This window comes from Melospiza melodia, chromosome 1, assembly GCF_035770615.1.
Source record: "Melospiza melodia melodia isolate bMelMel2 chromosome 1, bMelMel2.pri, whole genome shotgun sequence".
Lineage (NCBI taxonomy): Eukaryota > Metazoa > Chordata > Aves > Passeriformes > Passerellidae > Melospiza > Melospiza melodia.
Genome location: NC_086194.1, coordinates 37,650,178 through 37,668,053, shown reverse-complemented (window position 1 = coordinate 37,668,053; position 17,876 = coordinate 37,650,178). Strand labels below are relative to the sequence as shown.

The 17,876-nt window shown below is 45.9% G+C and overlaps 1 protein-coding gene across 1 annotated transcript in view; it reads right to left on the bottom strand.

The window, feature by feature from the left end:
• Nucleotides 1–4,249, bottom strand: part of KAT2B (lysine acetyltransferase 2B) — a 40,907-nt gene extending 36,658 nt beyond the window's left edge. Inside the window, exon 1 of the mRNA XM_063154329.1 lies at nucleotides 4,028–4,249. Coding sequence (XP_063010399.1) covers nucleotides 4,028–4,249 — 222 coding nt within the window. The remainder of the gene's footprint in view (nucleotides 1–4,027) is intronic.
• Nucleotides 4,250–17,876: the final 13,627 nt, after the last annotated feature.

Sequence of the window (17,876 nt, the reverse complement as noted above, 5' to 3'; positions counted from 1 at the left end):
AACACATTTCAAGTTGAGCTTCAAGAAGCTGTACTCTCAGTATAAAAAACCCAGCAGTAAGTAATGTGGCCAAATTGGCCTCCTCTAAATCTGCCTTATAAAAATCAGGAAATAAAATATTTAAATATTTTCTTATGGAAAAGGTGGTACAAGTTTACCTTATGAACTCTTTTTTTTTTTTTTTTTTTTTTTTTTTTTTTTTTTTTTTTATGTGTGGGAAAACTAGAGGCCACTCTAGAATGAGAAGTGGGAAGAAATGCTTCCAGAAGGATCAGCAGCTGGTCTGGAGCCTGGGGCTGGGATTTTACTTCCACATCTGCCCATTGCTCACCTGCTGCAGGGCCTTGGCCAAGTCATCTCACCATAGCCCTTCTCACTCTGTCTACTGTGCTTATCTAAAGCAAAAAGGTTTCCTTCAAGGAGGCATTATTCTTTGTGCACGTGCTTTAGACTACTATTATATAGTAGTCTAAAGCACTTATATTATATATTATATTATATATAATATATTATATTATATATAATACTATACTATTATATATATAACCCTAGACTATAGGGTTCTAATTATATCTGTAAACACCAAGGCATTACTGTAAGACATGTATAATGAAAACTAAACTAGTTTACAGAAAACTTAGTGTACTAAAATAGTTCATATTTCACCTTGTTTACAAAAAAAGCTCCCAGTGAGACAGGAGAGAGAGTTGTATTTTCACATATTGTAAACCAATGGGGGGAAAAAATGCAGAGGAGGCTTCCTCCTACATCTTCATTAAATATATTTATGTGTGTAAGTCACACAGTGCTGCTTTTATATAAAATGCTGCAAGCTCACATGCCTAATGCTCAATTTCACAGTGGACAAAACCAAAACGATGTACGCAGCCATTCATACACACACAGACACAGCAAGTGCCAAATACAAAACCCCTCACAGCACACAGCACTACTGTGTACCTCCAAAAGTCATGAAAACTGTACCAACTCCTTTCATATATCTTGTTCAGAATGCCACCCTCCTCCTTCAGATTCAGGCTTTTAAGAAGGTTTTTTATAAGAAGAGCCTGTTCTGTGCCTTCCACCCAGACTTTTCTCACACAGGAACAAGTCAAGTGGAGCAGCCCAACAGCTACAACTCTCCTGGTCCAGTTCTTTTATCAGGAAAAAACCCAAACTCCACATTTGTATAGTCTCAGCTCCCTAAATTTCAGGCTCATTCTGCTCAGGATACATGCACACCAAATATGTATTTACCAGCAGTCTTTATCCATGTTTCCCATGATGAAAAGGGATGGGTTGTAGAGAGGGACCAGGAGATCCTTCCTGAGGACCAAGCACCCTGCCCCAGAGCAGCGCTTTTTACTCTTTGCTCAGCATTTCTGCTCTGAGTCTCACCCTCTGCACGGTCACTGACCTCTCCACCTGCTTGTGTTCTGACTTTATCCCTAGCAGACAGGTGCTCCCTGGCTGTTACTCCAAACATGCCTGAGGCTGAGCTCCTAATGAATTCTGCGTGCTGAATTTTGCAATGAAACTCCTGTGGGAGAAGGTGACTGGCGTTAAGGATGCTGTTACATATTTTAGCACTCTAACTTGCACAGCTCCGTGTAGATTTACATAAGATCCATGTACAGTCACTAGCTGAATGAGAACAGATGTCCCCTTTGGAGATGGTGTGAGTGTTTGCCTCCTCTCACTCTTTTGCACTCACACACACAAATGCAAAATCAATGAAAGAGAAGTTGCAACCCAAAGTAAGAAAAAGTTTAAAGTTACATACTGCACTGCTACAGTTGGCAAACCAGCTTCTCCAGGCTACAGTTTCCAGCAATGTCACAAGCCCAAATGTGTCCTTCTGAAGCGCCTGCCAGGCGCTCAGGAGAAAAAATAAAACGTTCTTCCACCGTGCACCATCCTTCCCACCTTATCTCATAGAAGCTTGCAAGAAGCTTCCAGCCTGCTTACTTGTTTTTGCTATGAGTATGTAGATGCCACTGTAGAGAAGTCAAACAGCAATTTTAACCTGAACACAGTGCAGTGTTTAGTGCTGGAACTGTGCCTACATCCTGGCAGGAGGGAGATGCCCTGACCATGGGTCCTGCTCCATTTATCAGTACCAAGACACACATCCAAGATTTGTCACAGACAAGGGCCAGCAAGGACACCCAGCAGAGCACGGACAACAGGAGCTGTTCCTGCTCTGTACCCTGTCACCAGAGTCCTGCAGGAGGGAAAGAGGAGCTGCCAGCAGGCCAGAGTGTGCCCTCCTCCCCTCCAAATGGTGCTTACCACAAAGCACCTGCAAGAGAGAGGCTGGTGAGCCCCCCAAAAAGCAAAGAGTTTCAGAGGAGACAAGGCTTCTCTATAGCACAGCAACCTCTGCGGGGCAGAGCACTACAGGAGAAGGCTTTTACCCTCAAAAACATCTTCTGGAGGTGCATCAGAGGAAAACTTAAAAAAAAAAAGCACCAACCAAGGAAGAAAAAAACAATTTAAATACACACACACACTTCTTTAACAGCCCACGAAAAATTTACCCACTTCACAACCAGCTTCATTTATTAGCAAGTGTTGGTAACATTAAAATATGGGGGTGCAAAGGGGAATTATCACTGGGAAAGCTTCAAGCCATATCATTCTGCCCACAGTTAGTGCTGCAAAGTTCAAGTACAGCAGCTGCTCTTTAACCTTATTGGCACCGGTGTAATCTCACACTGTCCCGGGCAGGCTGCAAAGCTGAAGAGTGGGTGCCTGCACATGTGGGAACAGCTAAGGCATTGCAATGTGTGGCTGCCGTAATTTGCCCTCCCATGGCAGCACTGCGCCATGCCCTCTGCCTACAGCAAATCTCCTCGCACGGCCAGCCAGCGTGGTGCAATGATGCCTCGTCTCGTTTGTCAGCTTGGCCTTTCACTTAACACCTGCCGAAGTAGGAGAACAGAGAAAATAAGATGCACTTTTTTCACAAACAGCTACTCTCAAAGCTGAAAGCGTTACTAGGGGATCTGACATCAGCACTGCCAATCTAAATATGTCAGCCCCGCTGTGCATCCACAAATTGCCTTGACAGCAGCAGCGCAGCCAGCGGCCCGTGCTCTGAGCACAGGCGACAATGCCCGCGGCGTGAGCTCTAGCGGCGGGAGCGACAGCTCTGACCCAGCTCCCTCCCTCTATAATAAACAGGCGAGTCCTGCTTATCCCACCAAGAAGAAAATCTCAGGTGGACAGAAAGTGCTTGTGATGGGAAACCAGGAGCAGCACTCCTGAACGCGAGCGCCGGCAGACACGGAGCAGAGAGCCCCGCTGGGGCAGGATACAGGAGGACAGGGGACCCCGCCGTGCGCTCGGGCACCACACACCGACCCGGCGCTACGTGACCGCCGGGGACACAACTTTCCCAAGCGCGGAGGCCGCGCCCCTTCGCCCCTCTGCCAGCGACAGCGGCAGCTCCCGCCCGGAGCAGCGGCTTCAGCGGTGACAACAGCTCCGCGCTGCGAGACCGCGGCCAGGGCGGGCTGGAGCAGCCCCCGCCCGGGGCCGGGACCTGCGGGCGGAGCAGAGAAGCGGCGCTCCCCGCCCGGGATGTTTACGCGGAGAGCGCTGCAGCAGCGCCGCTCACCCAGCGCTCACCGCCGGCACCGGGAGCCGCCCCGTCCGCCGCCGCCTCCCGCGGAGGGACGGCCGGAGCGGCGGGCAGCGGGACGGGCAGCGGGACAGGCAGCGGGACGGGCAGCGGGACGGGCAGCGGGAGAGACGGAGGCGGCGCTACCCGCGCGGTCCCGTATTCGGTGCGCACGGGTTTCATTTTTGCGGCCACCGGCCGGAAAGCTCCGGGGGGAGCAGGATCCACCGGCACCGCCGTAGCCACCACTTCCTCGGGCAGCGCCGGGCGGCAGCCGGGCCGCCGCCGCCCCCGCCCCCGGCAGGGCACGGCCCTTCCCCACCACCTCCTCCCTCCCCTCCCCTCCCGTCAATCCCCACCCTCCGTGGGCGGGGGGGCTCCCTCGGCCGCCCGGCCGGGTACCTTGCAGGCGGAGTAGACGCCCAGCTTCTCCAGCTTCTTGGCCCGCGGCGCGGCGCGCAGCTGCGCCTTCTTCCCCGCGGTGCGCGCCGAGCCAGCCCCGCCGGGGTTCTCGGCGGCGCCGCGGACCGGCCCCCCGGCGGCCACCCCCGCGGCGGCCGGGGAGCCCTGCTGCGGCCCGCCGCCGCCCGCCGCCCCGGCCCCGCCGCCGCCAGGCTCCGCCATGCCCGCGGCGCGGCGGCAGCCGCCCGTCCGTCCGGCCCGCCGGCGCGGCGCGGAGCGCCCGGTCCTGGACCCTCCCCTTCGCCGCTCCGCCGGCGGCGGCTGCTCCCGGGGGGGCGGGAGGAGGGACCCGCCGCTCCGCGGGCGGCTCCTGCCCCGCCGGCGGGGGTGGGGGCCGGCACCCGCCTCCCGCCGCTGCGCACCGCAAGGGCGCGCTCGCCTCCCGCCCGCCCTCCCTGCTCGCTGCGCGGGGGCTGCGCGGGGGCTGCGCGGGCGGGCGGCGCCCCCGCGGGAAGGGCGGCGGCACCCGCGGCGCGCGGAGCCGCTACCGAGCCATCCCGGCCCTCCCGGAGGCTGCGCGCAAAGTTGCCCTGAAAAGAGGCGGCATCGCTGGCGGTGTCGCACGGTCCCGAACCCCGGCGAACCCGCGGTGCTGCCGCAGCCGCCGTGGCCCCTCGGAGCGCCGCTACTTTGTTTGGCTTAACCATTGCCTTCCCACACTGCGTCGTCCGCGGCCACCCTTGAAGGGTTCCGTCTTCTTCCCCAGATCATTTCTAATTGAATGTAAAAGTACGGGTCAGTTTCAAACACTGGCTAATTCAAAAACTCTCAGATCAGCTTCTCGTGTCACGGATCTGGGGCTTGGTTTTTTGTTGTGTCCAGAAACAAGTGTTGAGAGCGGGTCAGTTTATACCTTAAAGGGATTACCCTTTAATTGAAAGTTAAATTAAGGAAATGGCCCCGCTCCAGAGAGCGAGCGCACTCCGTGCACGGCAGCAAGTGCACCGGCTGCGAGGCGGTTCTGCCCCGCTGCACGTATGTAAAACCGTGGTTGAGCCGTGAGAAACCACAAATGGCAATTCCGTACTACGGCACCCGGTTTGAAGGGTTGGCATTGAGGCTGGGCGTTTGCGTGGGATTTACGGTTCTTTGATGTGTGAAGCTAAACTATCAAAAAAGCAGAGAAGCAGAGTGAGTTTGGAGGGAAGTCCCAGCGCACAGAGAGGGCTTTGCAGGCACAGGGCCTTGGCAGCTTGCATGGGGAAAGCAAAAATAACTCTAGGTTTGTGCGAAGTAATACTTGGGGGGAAGGGTGGATGACAAAACCCTGCGGCGTCCTTCTTCCCTTCGCAGCTCCTGGGGATATTTTCAAACGTGGTGTTACACAGCGAGTTGACATATTCACGAAATTACAGGAATCCAGAATGGAATAAAATGAAGCATTTAATGAAGCAGGGAGATCTGTTGGTTTTCTCTATTTGCTTATGTATATTTTTATTTTGAGGTGAGGTTTTAAAATGGTCAGGGTGTTGATGGGGATGGGGTCAGCGCTGCCATCCGAGCCGGGGCACCCGGGCAGTGCGGGAGCAGCCGGGCGGGCTTCGGGCTTCCCGCAGCGGTGACAGCGACCCGTAAGATGGCTGCTGCCATCGCCGCCGCTTTAAGACGGACTGGTTAAGGTGGAGGAGCCGCTGCCCTTGGCGGCAGCAACCTCAAGATTAATAGGAAATTAAACGTGATACGGAAATCCAGTTTCTCTGTAATTTAGGAGAGAATTATCTTCGTCTTTTATTTTTAAATTTTTGTTGTAAGTGTCCGAGTCACGTTTTAAAATAACAAATAGCCGGTGTATATTAGCGGCCCCTAAGAAGCTCTTTGCTTGCATTTTCTTTATGCCTGTTAGGTTTCTTCTTTCGGACTTGAAAATGAAACCGTTCTTGCTTAGTTTCGCTTTCAGCTTTCCCACGACTCCTCCTCGGCAGAGCAAATGTTACGAGCAAAGAGCACATCTGGAACAACACGCTGGCTGCAATGGACCACTTAATATCCCCGCCTGAACATCGACTCCTAGTTATCCTGGGAGTTACGTACCTTTACATGCCCCTGTATGTTTTTCCTTTTTTGTTTTTTTTTTTTTCCCCAAACACCAGGTTCTCCTTTAACCGGACAGATAGTGATATTTAAACCAGCATTAAGTTTGCACACTTGCATGTAATGAATTACAGTTTTGGTACTGAAAATACTGCTTTCACACAGATGAATAACTCCACCGATGTGCATCGAGGCCACTCGGTGGGCATTTATGTCTGAAACTGCACAGGTGAATGCTCGCAGGATCACAGCCTAGGTGAGCAACCTTATTCTTTAGGAACCTTAAAAGCCTCAAAACTTATTACTTCCATTAAAGTAAAATCAAAGATGAAAGTTGTCAGGAAGCAAATAATTTTACTGCAGTTCCTTCTTGAATCCTCAAGAGAGTGGCTGCCTTACTTGCCATGTCTCTTTTTTTCCATTCTACCTTGATGCTGGCCAGATAACCAGAAATGTAAGTCTACCAGCTTGTGGCTACAGATACAGTTACTATAGTAACATTTATAAACACTAATTTCACCACACTTGCAGAACTGCTGCCTGCTAGAAGCTGCTTAGAAAGAAACCACTCTAACTGTGAATAGGTAAGTTTTCCCCTTTCTTTTTTTTAACATTAAGACTGATCATTGCTCACATTCTAACTTTGTGCAAATATGTTGTTAAAAACAAAATGAAAAAAAGCTTTACTTTGTCTGAAACTCCTGTAGTGAAAAGAAAAATATTACATTTAAAATTTTAACAAGACTAAGGAGCGAAAAGACAAAAAACAAACCCCTTATGCTTTGAGATAGGAGTGGACTCATGTCATTGTTGCATATATCCAAGCTGGTTTCTTCTGTTGGCTGAATTCAGAAGTGCAGCACGTACTAATTTTCTAATTATAATGCATGCATAAATCTGAGCACCACGTAACCCCTCTGTTGCTTGGTTTTCATCATTAAACATGAATGTATTAAATTAGATTCAAACTCACAGTATTGTCTGAAAAACCCTCACCACAGTTTTCAGTTTCTGTCCTTTGGGGCACGTCAGTGGGTTTGCACAAGTGGAGCTGACTCTGAAACCCGAGTTGAGGAAGCCCAGGTGGGAGCAGATGATCCTGCCTGTGCTGCTCAGCTCACAAGCCCAGGTGAGTGGCCAGGTGACTTCAGGAATGCTACTCGTCTGCATCAAACTAGGGAAGCCAGGAGCCAGGTGAGACACAGGTGCCAGCTCATGTGGGTCTCAGGTCTCACTCAGGCTGCTGATAGCCCCGAGCAGATCCCTGCCCAGAGCCCATGCTCCCTGCAGGTCAGACATGCATTTCACATTTGTTGCTCCTGCCTGAATTCACCGTGAACGCCTGACAGGCTTAAATGCAAGAGCCTGTCTGTTACTATTATTCCAAGGAGGCAAAGGAGGCAGCTGCATTCTTGAGTCACAAAAGAGGAAATCAAAATACACTTCAGGGCGTGCCGGACTCCTGGTTATTACCAAGTTGTCATTTGGGGCTTTTGGGGCCTATCTTGCTCCCATAAATTAAAGAATGACTCAGTTAATAGCAGCCTAATGCTGTATGCTACTGCTCTGACAGGGACCACTCAGCCCACAGCTGAGCTCTGGGAGTCTACCCTTAACCCTCATCCCTGTCTGACAGCCCAGTCAGATCCAGCATGCCCAACCCAGCCTTGTCTCCCTCCTTTAGCTCAAGAGAGATTTTCTTCCAGTGCTTCCACCTGTTTTTACTCTTGCCATTCAATTCCAATAGGAAAAGCATAGCTCTTGCTCTTCCAGGGAACTGAGTATGAAATCCTATTGTGTCCTTTCATTAGTGCATTCCTTGTGGGTGAAGTGGCCTCCCTCCTGGCCAGCAGGCATTCAGGAGTGCTATCAATAATTTATGAATCACTGGAAGTATTAACAATAGTAAAGTTTTGCTCATTAGGCTGCCTCTAGCATCTCGTCAGCTTCCCATGGTGCTCACACGTGATTCCAATGGCACAGACCTTCCCATCAGGTTTTTGCTCTGGTAGGAAACCTCACACCCCAATTACCCAGTTTCTAAAGGAAAAAATGCAGAAAAATAAATGGATAAAATGTCATTTGCAACACCCATGGCTGCTCCAGTCACACAAATTTCTTTTTAGTGATGGACCATTTAGCAGTTTTTATGTGCTTCTTACCCAGAGGATGCTCTTCTTGACTGCAGAGTTTTGATTTAATCCAAACCAAGTGAGAAAGCTAAAGGCTGGAGTCACTCCTGCCTTTGCACCATTTCAGCTGTGTGTGTGATGTCCAGAAGATGTTTGTTGAAGTTATTTAGCCATCAGCAGTCACTGCATAGGCTTACAGTGTATTATTTTGTGGTAGTAGAGCTCTGGATCTCTTCTCGCAAACACGGGATGTAACACTTATTTTTCCCTTACCTTCTCTTTGACTCCTCACAATTCTTTTGTTTATTCCTTTCTCTAATGCATTTTTATGTTCTCTCTTAATGCTTTAATTCATGGCGGAGATCCCTGCAGACCTCTGGGACTCCACTGGGTGCATTTTGACTGCTTGTGCCATGTAGGGCAGGTCATTTGGTGCTGGAAGCCTGAAATACCCCTGGGAGGCTGGCCCAGGTACTGCTGGCAGGGATGGGACAGAAAGGGCCTCCTTTCTCCTTTCTCCAGGTGCACCCTTGGTACAACACTGACATAGATATTATTTCTGTAAGATGAAGTTTCAGTGGCCTAAGCACATCTACTTGTGCAAACTCAGTCATGAGCCTTCCACATATCTGTGTGGGGGACCACCTGGAAATCCTGGATTTTCCAGGAACTTGACAGGCAACCACAGGCATCACTGCCAACCCCTCAGCCAAGAAGCAGAAACAAGACAGGCTAAAAACATCCATTTGGACTGACTGTAACAGTGCTGTGTACAGCTGACAAATGCAGAGGAACCCCAGGAGTACAGCACCAACCCCAGATGGGATCTGTGGGGTGAGGGAGGCAGGATTTCACTGGGACTGCAGAAGGCACAGTTATGTTATCACCACCCATCTTCTACCTTCTGCCACAGCTTTCTTTGTGGGTCCCCAAACCCTCACATCCCTCACCTCCTGTGCCAGGGCTTGCAGGCTCACCATCCTCACTCGTTGTTTCACAGCCTCTCTGCCCCACACAGGCCCTTGGGGAATAGCAAACTGCTACTTCTGCCTCACTGAGACTGACCCATCTATGAGGAAGAGCTGCAAAATATCTGGAGTGTAGAAAGAGCTGGTTTGTCGTTGTTTCACTACTCCCATTTCCCATTTTGATGCTTCCTCTCAGCTGAGGAGCTGCAGCAATGCACAAGTGGACAGTGTCACAAATTATAACTCTTGCCAAAGAAGACCTAATGATGGGGACTCTTATTTTAGAGGGTGGCACAATACCAGAGAGCCTGGAATCCCGGGATTCCAGTTTTGGACAACACTTTAGGAGATAAATAAGGAGACTAATTATCTTAATTTATTCCATAATTATTTTAATTATCAATCACTTCCTTCTTTCTTAGCTATTATCAGGTTTACAGGTGGGAGTACAGGATTCCGAGTCCTGAATGCAGGCTCTGCCCCTGGCATTCTCCTGTGACTCACAAGTTTGCCTTTATCTCTTCCCACACCTATCATAACTAGACTTTCTTGAAGCTGCATCACTGCTTCTGGGGATGCAGTAAGTAGGCTATACATGCACACCCAAGTTGACTCACTTGGGAGAAGATGTCTTGTTCCTTCTGCACCATTCCCTCTGTGGATGGTTTTAGAGAATGAGAGGATCAGTTCTGATAAAAAAATAATGGAAGGTATAGGGCATGGCTCCTGGGTTAGCAAATGAGTTTGTTTTTTCAGGTGAAGACTTTTTCAGAGGCCTTACATGAGTTTAGGGAAGGCTTTGTATGGGTTTTCACAGAAGATATTTGGTCTTTGCTGCTTTGGCCAAAGATGACCACGTGGACCTGGGACATGCTAAGGCAGCACCCCCAGCAGAGGCTGGCTGCAGCTGTGAGCAGGGCATGAGCTGCACAGCACAGCCACGCTGCACCAGACCAGTGCCAACGCCTCACTGCCCACCCTGGGTGGCTCCTTGACACATGCTGGTGGCATCAGGAACCCTGCAGCTCAGGGACAGTCCTGGCCATGCTGAGAGTCTCTGCCATGGTTGCTGCATGTGGGTGTGATGCATTCCAGTTTTCCAGCTGCTGCAGGAACTGTGCTGAAGGTGACATGCAATGAAGCCATGTCCTGGTGTCACAGGCACATGGGAAGGAGAGGACTGAGAGGGAAACACCACCTGAGACATGAGCAATAAGTAAATAAGTACATCAGGGAAGCAGGAAAAGACAGGCAAGGAAGCTGGTGCTCATTCAGCAAGAATTTGTTTATATGTACTAGCTGATAATATTTTGATGAGAAGCTCAGGGAGACCATGACCTCCATTTTACATCCCACAGTCCTTCTCTGCCTCATCCCATCACCCACAGGCAGGCATCTTTCCAGCACTGGTTTCAGCATCATCAACAGTCACCATCTCCTAAGACCACAAGTATGTAGCAAATAATAAAACCCCCAAACCTAAGAGAGGAAGGAGTTCAGGCCTGGAGATTGCGCAAGCTCAGTTCTGACTGTGTCAAAGGGAAGTGAGGAAGAAGCTCTCTCTGGGTGGAGATAGGAACAACATGTTGCAAAGGGAGATAACTGCATATGGGACTTGTCTGCTCACATACAGCTCAGATCCTCCATCCTCCAAGCTCAGGAACATCTTCCATCTTTGGTAATCAAAAAAATGATGGTTGTAGTGCCAAACTGCAGCAACAGAAAATAATCTTGCCTTACCTTATTAACAGCAAGCAGCTGCGAGTGTCATAGCTAGAAAGGTTTTCCAGAAATATGATATTTACTGAGATAATGGTATCATCTGCCACATGAACCTCATGCTCTGCATCATTCTGTCCCTTTTAGACAGGCCAGTGTATGGCAGACTAAGCACTGACCAGGAAGCTCTTTGTTATGACACACAGTAAATACAATTTTTTTGCCCTTGAAAACATGCACAATCTCAAGCTGTGGTTCACTCCCCATTCTTCTACATCTAATTTCTTTTTATCTGCTTCTATTTTCATCTCAGAACATTAAACTGTGTTGGGTTTTGGCTCCCTAAATAGGCACAGGGAAACTACAGTGAGCTAGAAAGCTGAATTTTATCTTTCACTGTGAGGCTGGCAGTGCCTTAGCTTGCTGTATTGTGCTGTCAGTATCTCACTGTTATCCTTTAACCTGACAGCAATAAAACCTCCCAGTCTGTTTTTGTTCCTGATGAGAGAAATACAAGGAGAGAAGGACATACAGACTAATCTTTTTATTTCAGTAGAGATCAGCAAAGCAACTGCTTCTTTTTTTATATTTTTACAAGGTTTTTAGCTATTAACATCAGCAATTTATGCATAGCATAAAAAATTAACATCAGGGCTGCCCTTTTAATAATTATAAGCAAAGTTATTGCAACTAAAGAGTTACAGCCTATCCTGCTACATGAATTATTATTATATTCTCCTGGTTATTTACACATTGTAATTAATGGGACTGTTTTGGTTCTTTGAAAATGTGATTTCTTAGCACTTACAGCCACTTATGGAGATATCACCCATGTAAAAATGCATGGTTTTGTATCTCCATAAGTGATATAACATATAACATAAGTGAGTGTTAAGAATTCAGTTTGCTGAGATCAAGCTAACATTTTGCTGAAAGTTATCAATTTCGTTTCTCTAATCCAACGGGCTTTTATATACACTAAACATAAAATGGGTTACTATTTAAAAGACTGACAAAAAATAGCTTACCTGGTGTTTTGTATACATTAGTCCAAATTTTTCTCAGGCTTGAATGCATCATTGTAACGAAAGCACTGAAAAGTCTTGTGACATCTCTCTCAAATTCAAATTATGCAGAATAAAGGAAAAGGGATATGCACAAGCAGCTTTACTCATGCACCTCCTTACCTTTCCCTGCTGGAGAGGTGCAGCATCTTCAGAGGAGTCTGATGTTCACCTCTTGCAGAGAGACAGACTTTCCTATAAACTGATCCTACAGCAGATTGAGAGTTGTAGCCTGCTGCAAGCCACCTCTGAAAGGATAAGCTATCTAAACTGTCGTGAGGGGTTTTTAAGTGGCTCTGCTTAATATCAGCCTTTGCAGAAGATATGTTGTAATTGATCTACCTCAGCTGATCAGAGGCACTTGATTCATTAAGATGTATTAGGATTAATTTCAGCTGGAGGAGGTTAGGGCTTTGACTTTAACATTTTATCTAGCTGCCATGACAAAAAAGCAGCACACATTGAAACACAAACTGCAGAAATCCTTATAATACACACCGGTGATGGAGAGCAGTAGTGAAATCAAAAAAAAAACAACAAACCAAAAACTTCCTAGCTGAAATCCTGCAGGAGAAAGCAGGTGCAAAATAGTTTAGTCAGGTGTGGCTGAATGGAATGCAGAGAGAGTCCCAGTAAAGGAATGATGTTGAAGTAGAATGAAATTCCCAAGGGCTGCTCTTGTAATGCAGCTGTGGGGTACTACTGCAGCTGAACTACCTTCCTTTGCCCTGGTGATGAATTGTCAGCAATTGACAAAGATTAACTGAAACAGAAATCTCATAACAGAATACAACAGCACATGCATTTTTTTCTGATTTTTCTCATCCATAAATGCTAGATACTCAAAAAACCCCATAATCAATTTGAATATAAACACTGTGTTTTCATACTTAGTAGATACATGAAGCATAGGCTGGCAAGCTTAGCTGCTCACATGGTGTCAGGATTTTGTGTTATGGTGTCTGTGCATGTACGTCACGTGCTTGTTTAGGGGGAGAGGATGTTATGCAAGCAGCAGTTCATACTGAAATTTTCCAAGCCTGAAGCAGAAATCACTTGGGAAAAAATTCTAGGTAAAATGGCTTAGTTGTTCCTGAGAATAGGATTTGGAAAATATGTTGTTTTGAATGTATTAACCTAAAAGGGTTTTTTTTCTAGAGAAGCTCCAAGACGGTCAGGTTTTAAACTACCACTTGGCAATTTGGCTGAAATGGCATCAGCAGTGCTTCTTTTCATTCTTGTCAATTTGCCCAAACCAGAGCAAGTTACAATATTTAGAAAGCAGCACCAGTTTGCCCATGCCAGGTAGAGCCATGCCACTGTGCAGGTAGTGAATTCAGACAGGTCCCTCTGTGCCACCAGGGCTCTGTCAGGAAACACCTTGCTCAGAGGCTCTGCAGCACCAGGTGCCAGGCCTGGAACAGCACTGGGGGTGCACAGTGACGTGAGACACACTGAGCTGATGGGGGAGACTGGAGCAAGGAGCTGCAGTGGAAGAACTGGAGGTGCAGGGGCAGGGGGAAGCCACAAGCTCTGCCTGGAGGACAGGCAGAAAAGTTGGTGCTGACTGGAGTCAGGTCCTTGCAGTACCCGAAATTCTACACCGCTAAATCCTCTGAGACACATAGGCAGAAGGTTCATTACTTACTTGAATTCCTTGTGGATAATCCCACTCCCACACCATTTTGTGATCTTGCCAATATCAACAATCCTGGTACTTCTAAGAAAGTAAACGAATCTTTAATAAAAGCATTCCTGATTTGCTAAGATAAAAATTCCACATGGCAGAAAGACATGGAAGACAGGTTTATTGTGCTGGACAACCATGAAAGTAGGTCAGATACATGCTTTCTGGAGATTCATGATGGTTGTCACGGTGTGACAGCTACAGAAACAATTGTAGCAAAGCTTCCACTTCTATTTCTTGAACAGCTTTCTCACATAGATTCCTCCCACAAAAATAAAACTGACAAAGAGCAAATTCTAGAATTTTTTGCCAGACTAATCAAGGCAGATTACAGGAAAAAAGAGAAGAACCAAGCAATGAGGAGACCAACAAGACCAGTCTATTGTGAAAGTGTATGCTAAGTCCTTTTGGAGAATGCAGATTTTTACAGCTGTGAAGGAATGAGGTTTCCAAAGTTCACTGGAGTGGTGGTTCAGCAGGAAAAAGAATTCCTAGAGAAGAGACGGATGGCACTGGGGAAGAAGAAAGAAAACATCCTGAAAACAACACACACAGCCCATTAGCCAGGACAGCCAAAGGTGTTGCTGGGCTACTGCATATTGCTATTACAGGTAAGTATATTCCACACCAGGATTTTTTTCTCCCTTCATCCAATTAAGTAAAAAAAAAAAAAAAAAAAAAAAAAAAAAAAAAAAAAAAAAAAAAGCAAGCCTAAATTAATCTAGACATTTGTTGGCAGTTGGTATCTAGAGATAAAAAGCAATTCCTTTAGCTTGACAATGTGAAGGAGACATGATAAATTCCCTTACAACTGATACTGCTATCAGACCATAGTATTCAGCTTATAAGTAGCCTGAGCACAGTATTTGAATTAAAGCATTACATTCAATTTACTAATGTAAAAGACAGAGTTAGGAAACATTCCATAATACACAAGTGACCTCTGTAAGAATAGTATGTTTACATTTTTTGTTTTTTTTAAATTATGAGGTTTACAGTGTCATCACTTTAGGACAGGCTTCTGATTTTTGATGTGTCCAAGTCCTTCTATCAATGAAACATGCTTAAGATATTCTTTTAATTCATTTGTTTCATTGGACTAAGTGTCACTACATTTTGCTACCTGCAAATTGAAAAGATGATTTAAAGGAATAATCTGAATTATTACTTTCTGAAATAGGAATCTGTTGTATTTTACTCTTATGAAAGAACTATTCAGACCTGTTTCCTTATGAAGTAGAACTTTGCTTCTCTTTAGTGCAGAATCAGTTATTTATTACAATCAGAAACAATGATACATTTTTAATAATTCTTCACCCACCTCTGTTACAAGGGATACTACAAAAGCTTTTGCAGACTGGCAACTCCAGTCATTGTATCTTCCCACCTGGTGATTTTTGTTACCAGTTAAGCACTCTCCTATAGGTAAAACAGCTGTGAGATTACAAGCAAGATACTTGTTTTCCCACAAAGAAGTGCACAAGCAGAGTGGGTAAAAAAAAAAAGCAGCGTATAAAAAAAGCAGGTGAGTGAAGAGTTCCAAAAGGATTTGTGTCTGCAGCTACATTCTCTTCCAGCCTCTGCCTGAAGCACATGCCCAGCACTACACCACTTCTCTCTTACTCTCCCTGGCATTAGTAAGGAGTGGCCTGACACTGCAGCTGACATCAGAGGCACTCTTTCTTCTGTGATGTGTGCATTCACACAACTTGTAAGACTTCTTCATATTTCTCCATATGGAATTTGACCAAAATTAATGAAGAGGGTCAAATATCAGTAGAAAAAGGGAGAACCATTTGAGAGACTTCATTGTGGTCAAGACAAAAAAAAAAAAAAAAAGTTCTACATTTGAAAAAAACAATTCCAGATATTGAAAAAATACTTTTCCTTAACAACAACTTGCAGTCATCTGCCAGCCTGAGAAACACTGCAAACCAACTTTATCATGCACTGACACTGCTCTAGGTAACTGTGGTATATCTCATCACCTCCATTCTTCAACACTTGCTGCTACAGCTGTACTTTACTTCAAATAAGCTTTCTGCAGCTATGTGACCTTGACTGGTACAGGTATCAAAACAGGTAGTTCAGCACTAGCTCAGCTGTTCTTTCAGGAAATGCAGTCACACCTTTACTGGAATACAGCATTAACTCATAAGAAAGGCTGCAGTGTTTTCAGAGGAATTTGTTTCCACCTTATTGGAAATACATTTTATTTCAAAGAGATTGACTAAGGCAAGAACTGAGGCTGGGTGAATTCTTTACCAAAATTGCTTCTGGGTCTGGTTACCAGCCTCATCCATTCCTTACAGAGAGAGTTTCATGTGGGCTGCAATTAAGGATAACAAATTCAAGCTCTATTAACAAGTTAAGGTTTGAAGTTCTTCAGAGGTACTTTAAATCTTTTATGATTCAAGTCCACATTTCTGAACCACTGCTAAATACACGTTTATTTAATCTAATACAATTAATTTTCCACCAAATGTACCACATCAAAGGAAAGCACTCACACAACATGAACTTTCATTTTTCCCCAAGGAGTGCATTCTTACAGAAGTACAGACATGTTTCTTCAGCTCCAGGTAAGCAATTAAAGAGGATGGTCAGATACAAGGAGCAGGAGCTGGTAACATGGGCTATCTTCTTCATTTAGTCCCACATTGACAGGTTAGCTAAGTTTTGTTGATTCTTTTGCCCTGTCTCTGGTTTGCAGACAAGAGACTTGCATCCAAAAGGGACTGGATTTTACTCTTTCTTGCAGTCAGATTGTTCCACATGAGTTATATTATGGCCTTGGTCAGGCTTACAGTTGGTGGTCTTGCTCCAAGGGTTTAAAGCATATTTTACACATTCTTCTAGCTCTCCATGGAAATCAGAGGAAGGAGGGGGAAACAAGCACAAGGAAACATATACAGCAAAACTTAAGGCTTCTAAAATTTATAAGTAATTAAAAAGGTGCATCCTTCAGTTTGGTATTTTGAATCACTTTCTGATTTAAGGCAGAAGAAATCTGCCTTCACAGACTACACACAGCTGTCTCCTACACTTGATGATGCCAATGCTGCCCAAGAAGCACAACTACTGTGCAAGCAATGCCTACTCATACACCCTTTCCAGAGGTCTGGGCCCCAGTCTAGCCAGATGATATTAAAAATACAATATAAATGAACACACTGCAGCCAGCTTCATGCCTAGAAAGTCACCACATCCCAAGGAAGTTCCTTCTGCCTAGCATTGCTTTTGCCCTTATGCCAACACATTGGAGGGAACTGAACGCCTCCCCTAACACAAGAAATGGTCTCCCAGGGCAGCCACAGAGGATCTCAAACAACACAGCACTTGGGTTCAGAGCTCCTTCCTTTATGCTCTGCATTCAAATCTGACATGACCAGCCTCCTGCAGTGCTGCAATTACTAACACTTTTAATTCTCAGATTTCAGAAACGTTGAGGGACAGGGAAAATACCTCTTCCTACTAAAGCCAAGAAATTAGTTCTCAACTTCCCACAATGACTAAGAATTCTTGCTCCCTTGGGTGCCTCAACCAAGAGATTTAAGGCATCCTGTAAGTAAACAGTAAATCCTACATCATGTCCAAAGTATTTTCAAGTACTAGAATTTGTAGGCTGCCAGAAACAGTCTGAGCTGAAACTTCTTGCTGAGCTCAGACACTTGAAAGCACATGGTCTCATAGGAGAAAAAGTATTTGAGAAAAATAGCGAAGTTGCACGTTGACTGGCTTTTAAACTAGAGTGCATATTTTTCATATTAGACTGCACTTTAAGCTGAATGAAATGTCACCTAAGTCTCCTCATAAGAGTTTATTCGCAGTCAAGAGATGAAGATTCCAGAACAGTCTTCTAAGAATGGAAGGGGGAAATCCAAAGACAACTTTGCTGTAAAACCAGAAACAGATTCAATGATGGACATATTGTTGCATGTGAAGTAGATTATTAACTATGATCTCAGGTTTCTTCCCAGTCCTTAACAAAAGGCTGAGACTGTAACAGCAGTATCTTTAAAACACCCAGTGTGCTATAAATACTATTTAAACTTCAGATGATGTATGTGCAGTCTTACGTAAAAATGGAGTCAGGTCTCTCGAGAGCACAGCACTTCTAATGTGAGAGAAAACACTTCAGAATGGTGGAAACATCAGCACTAATAAACCAGATTTGTAGAGGGATAC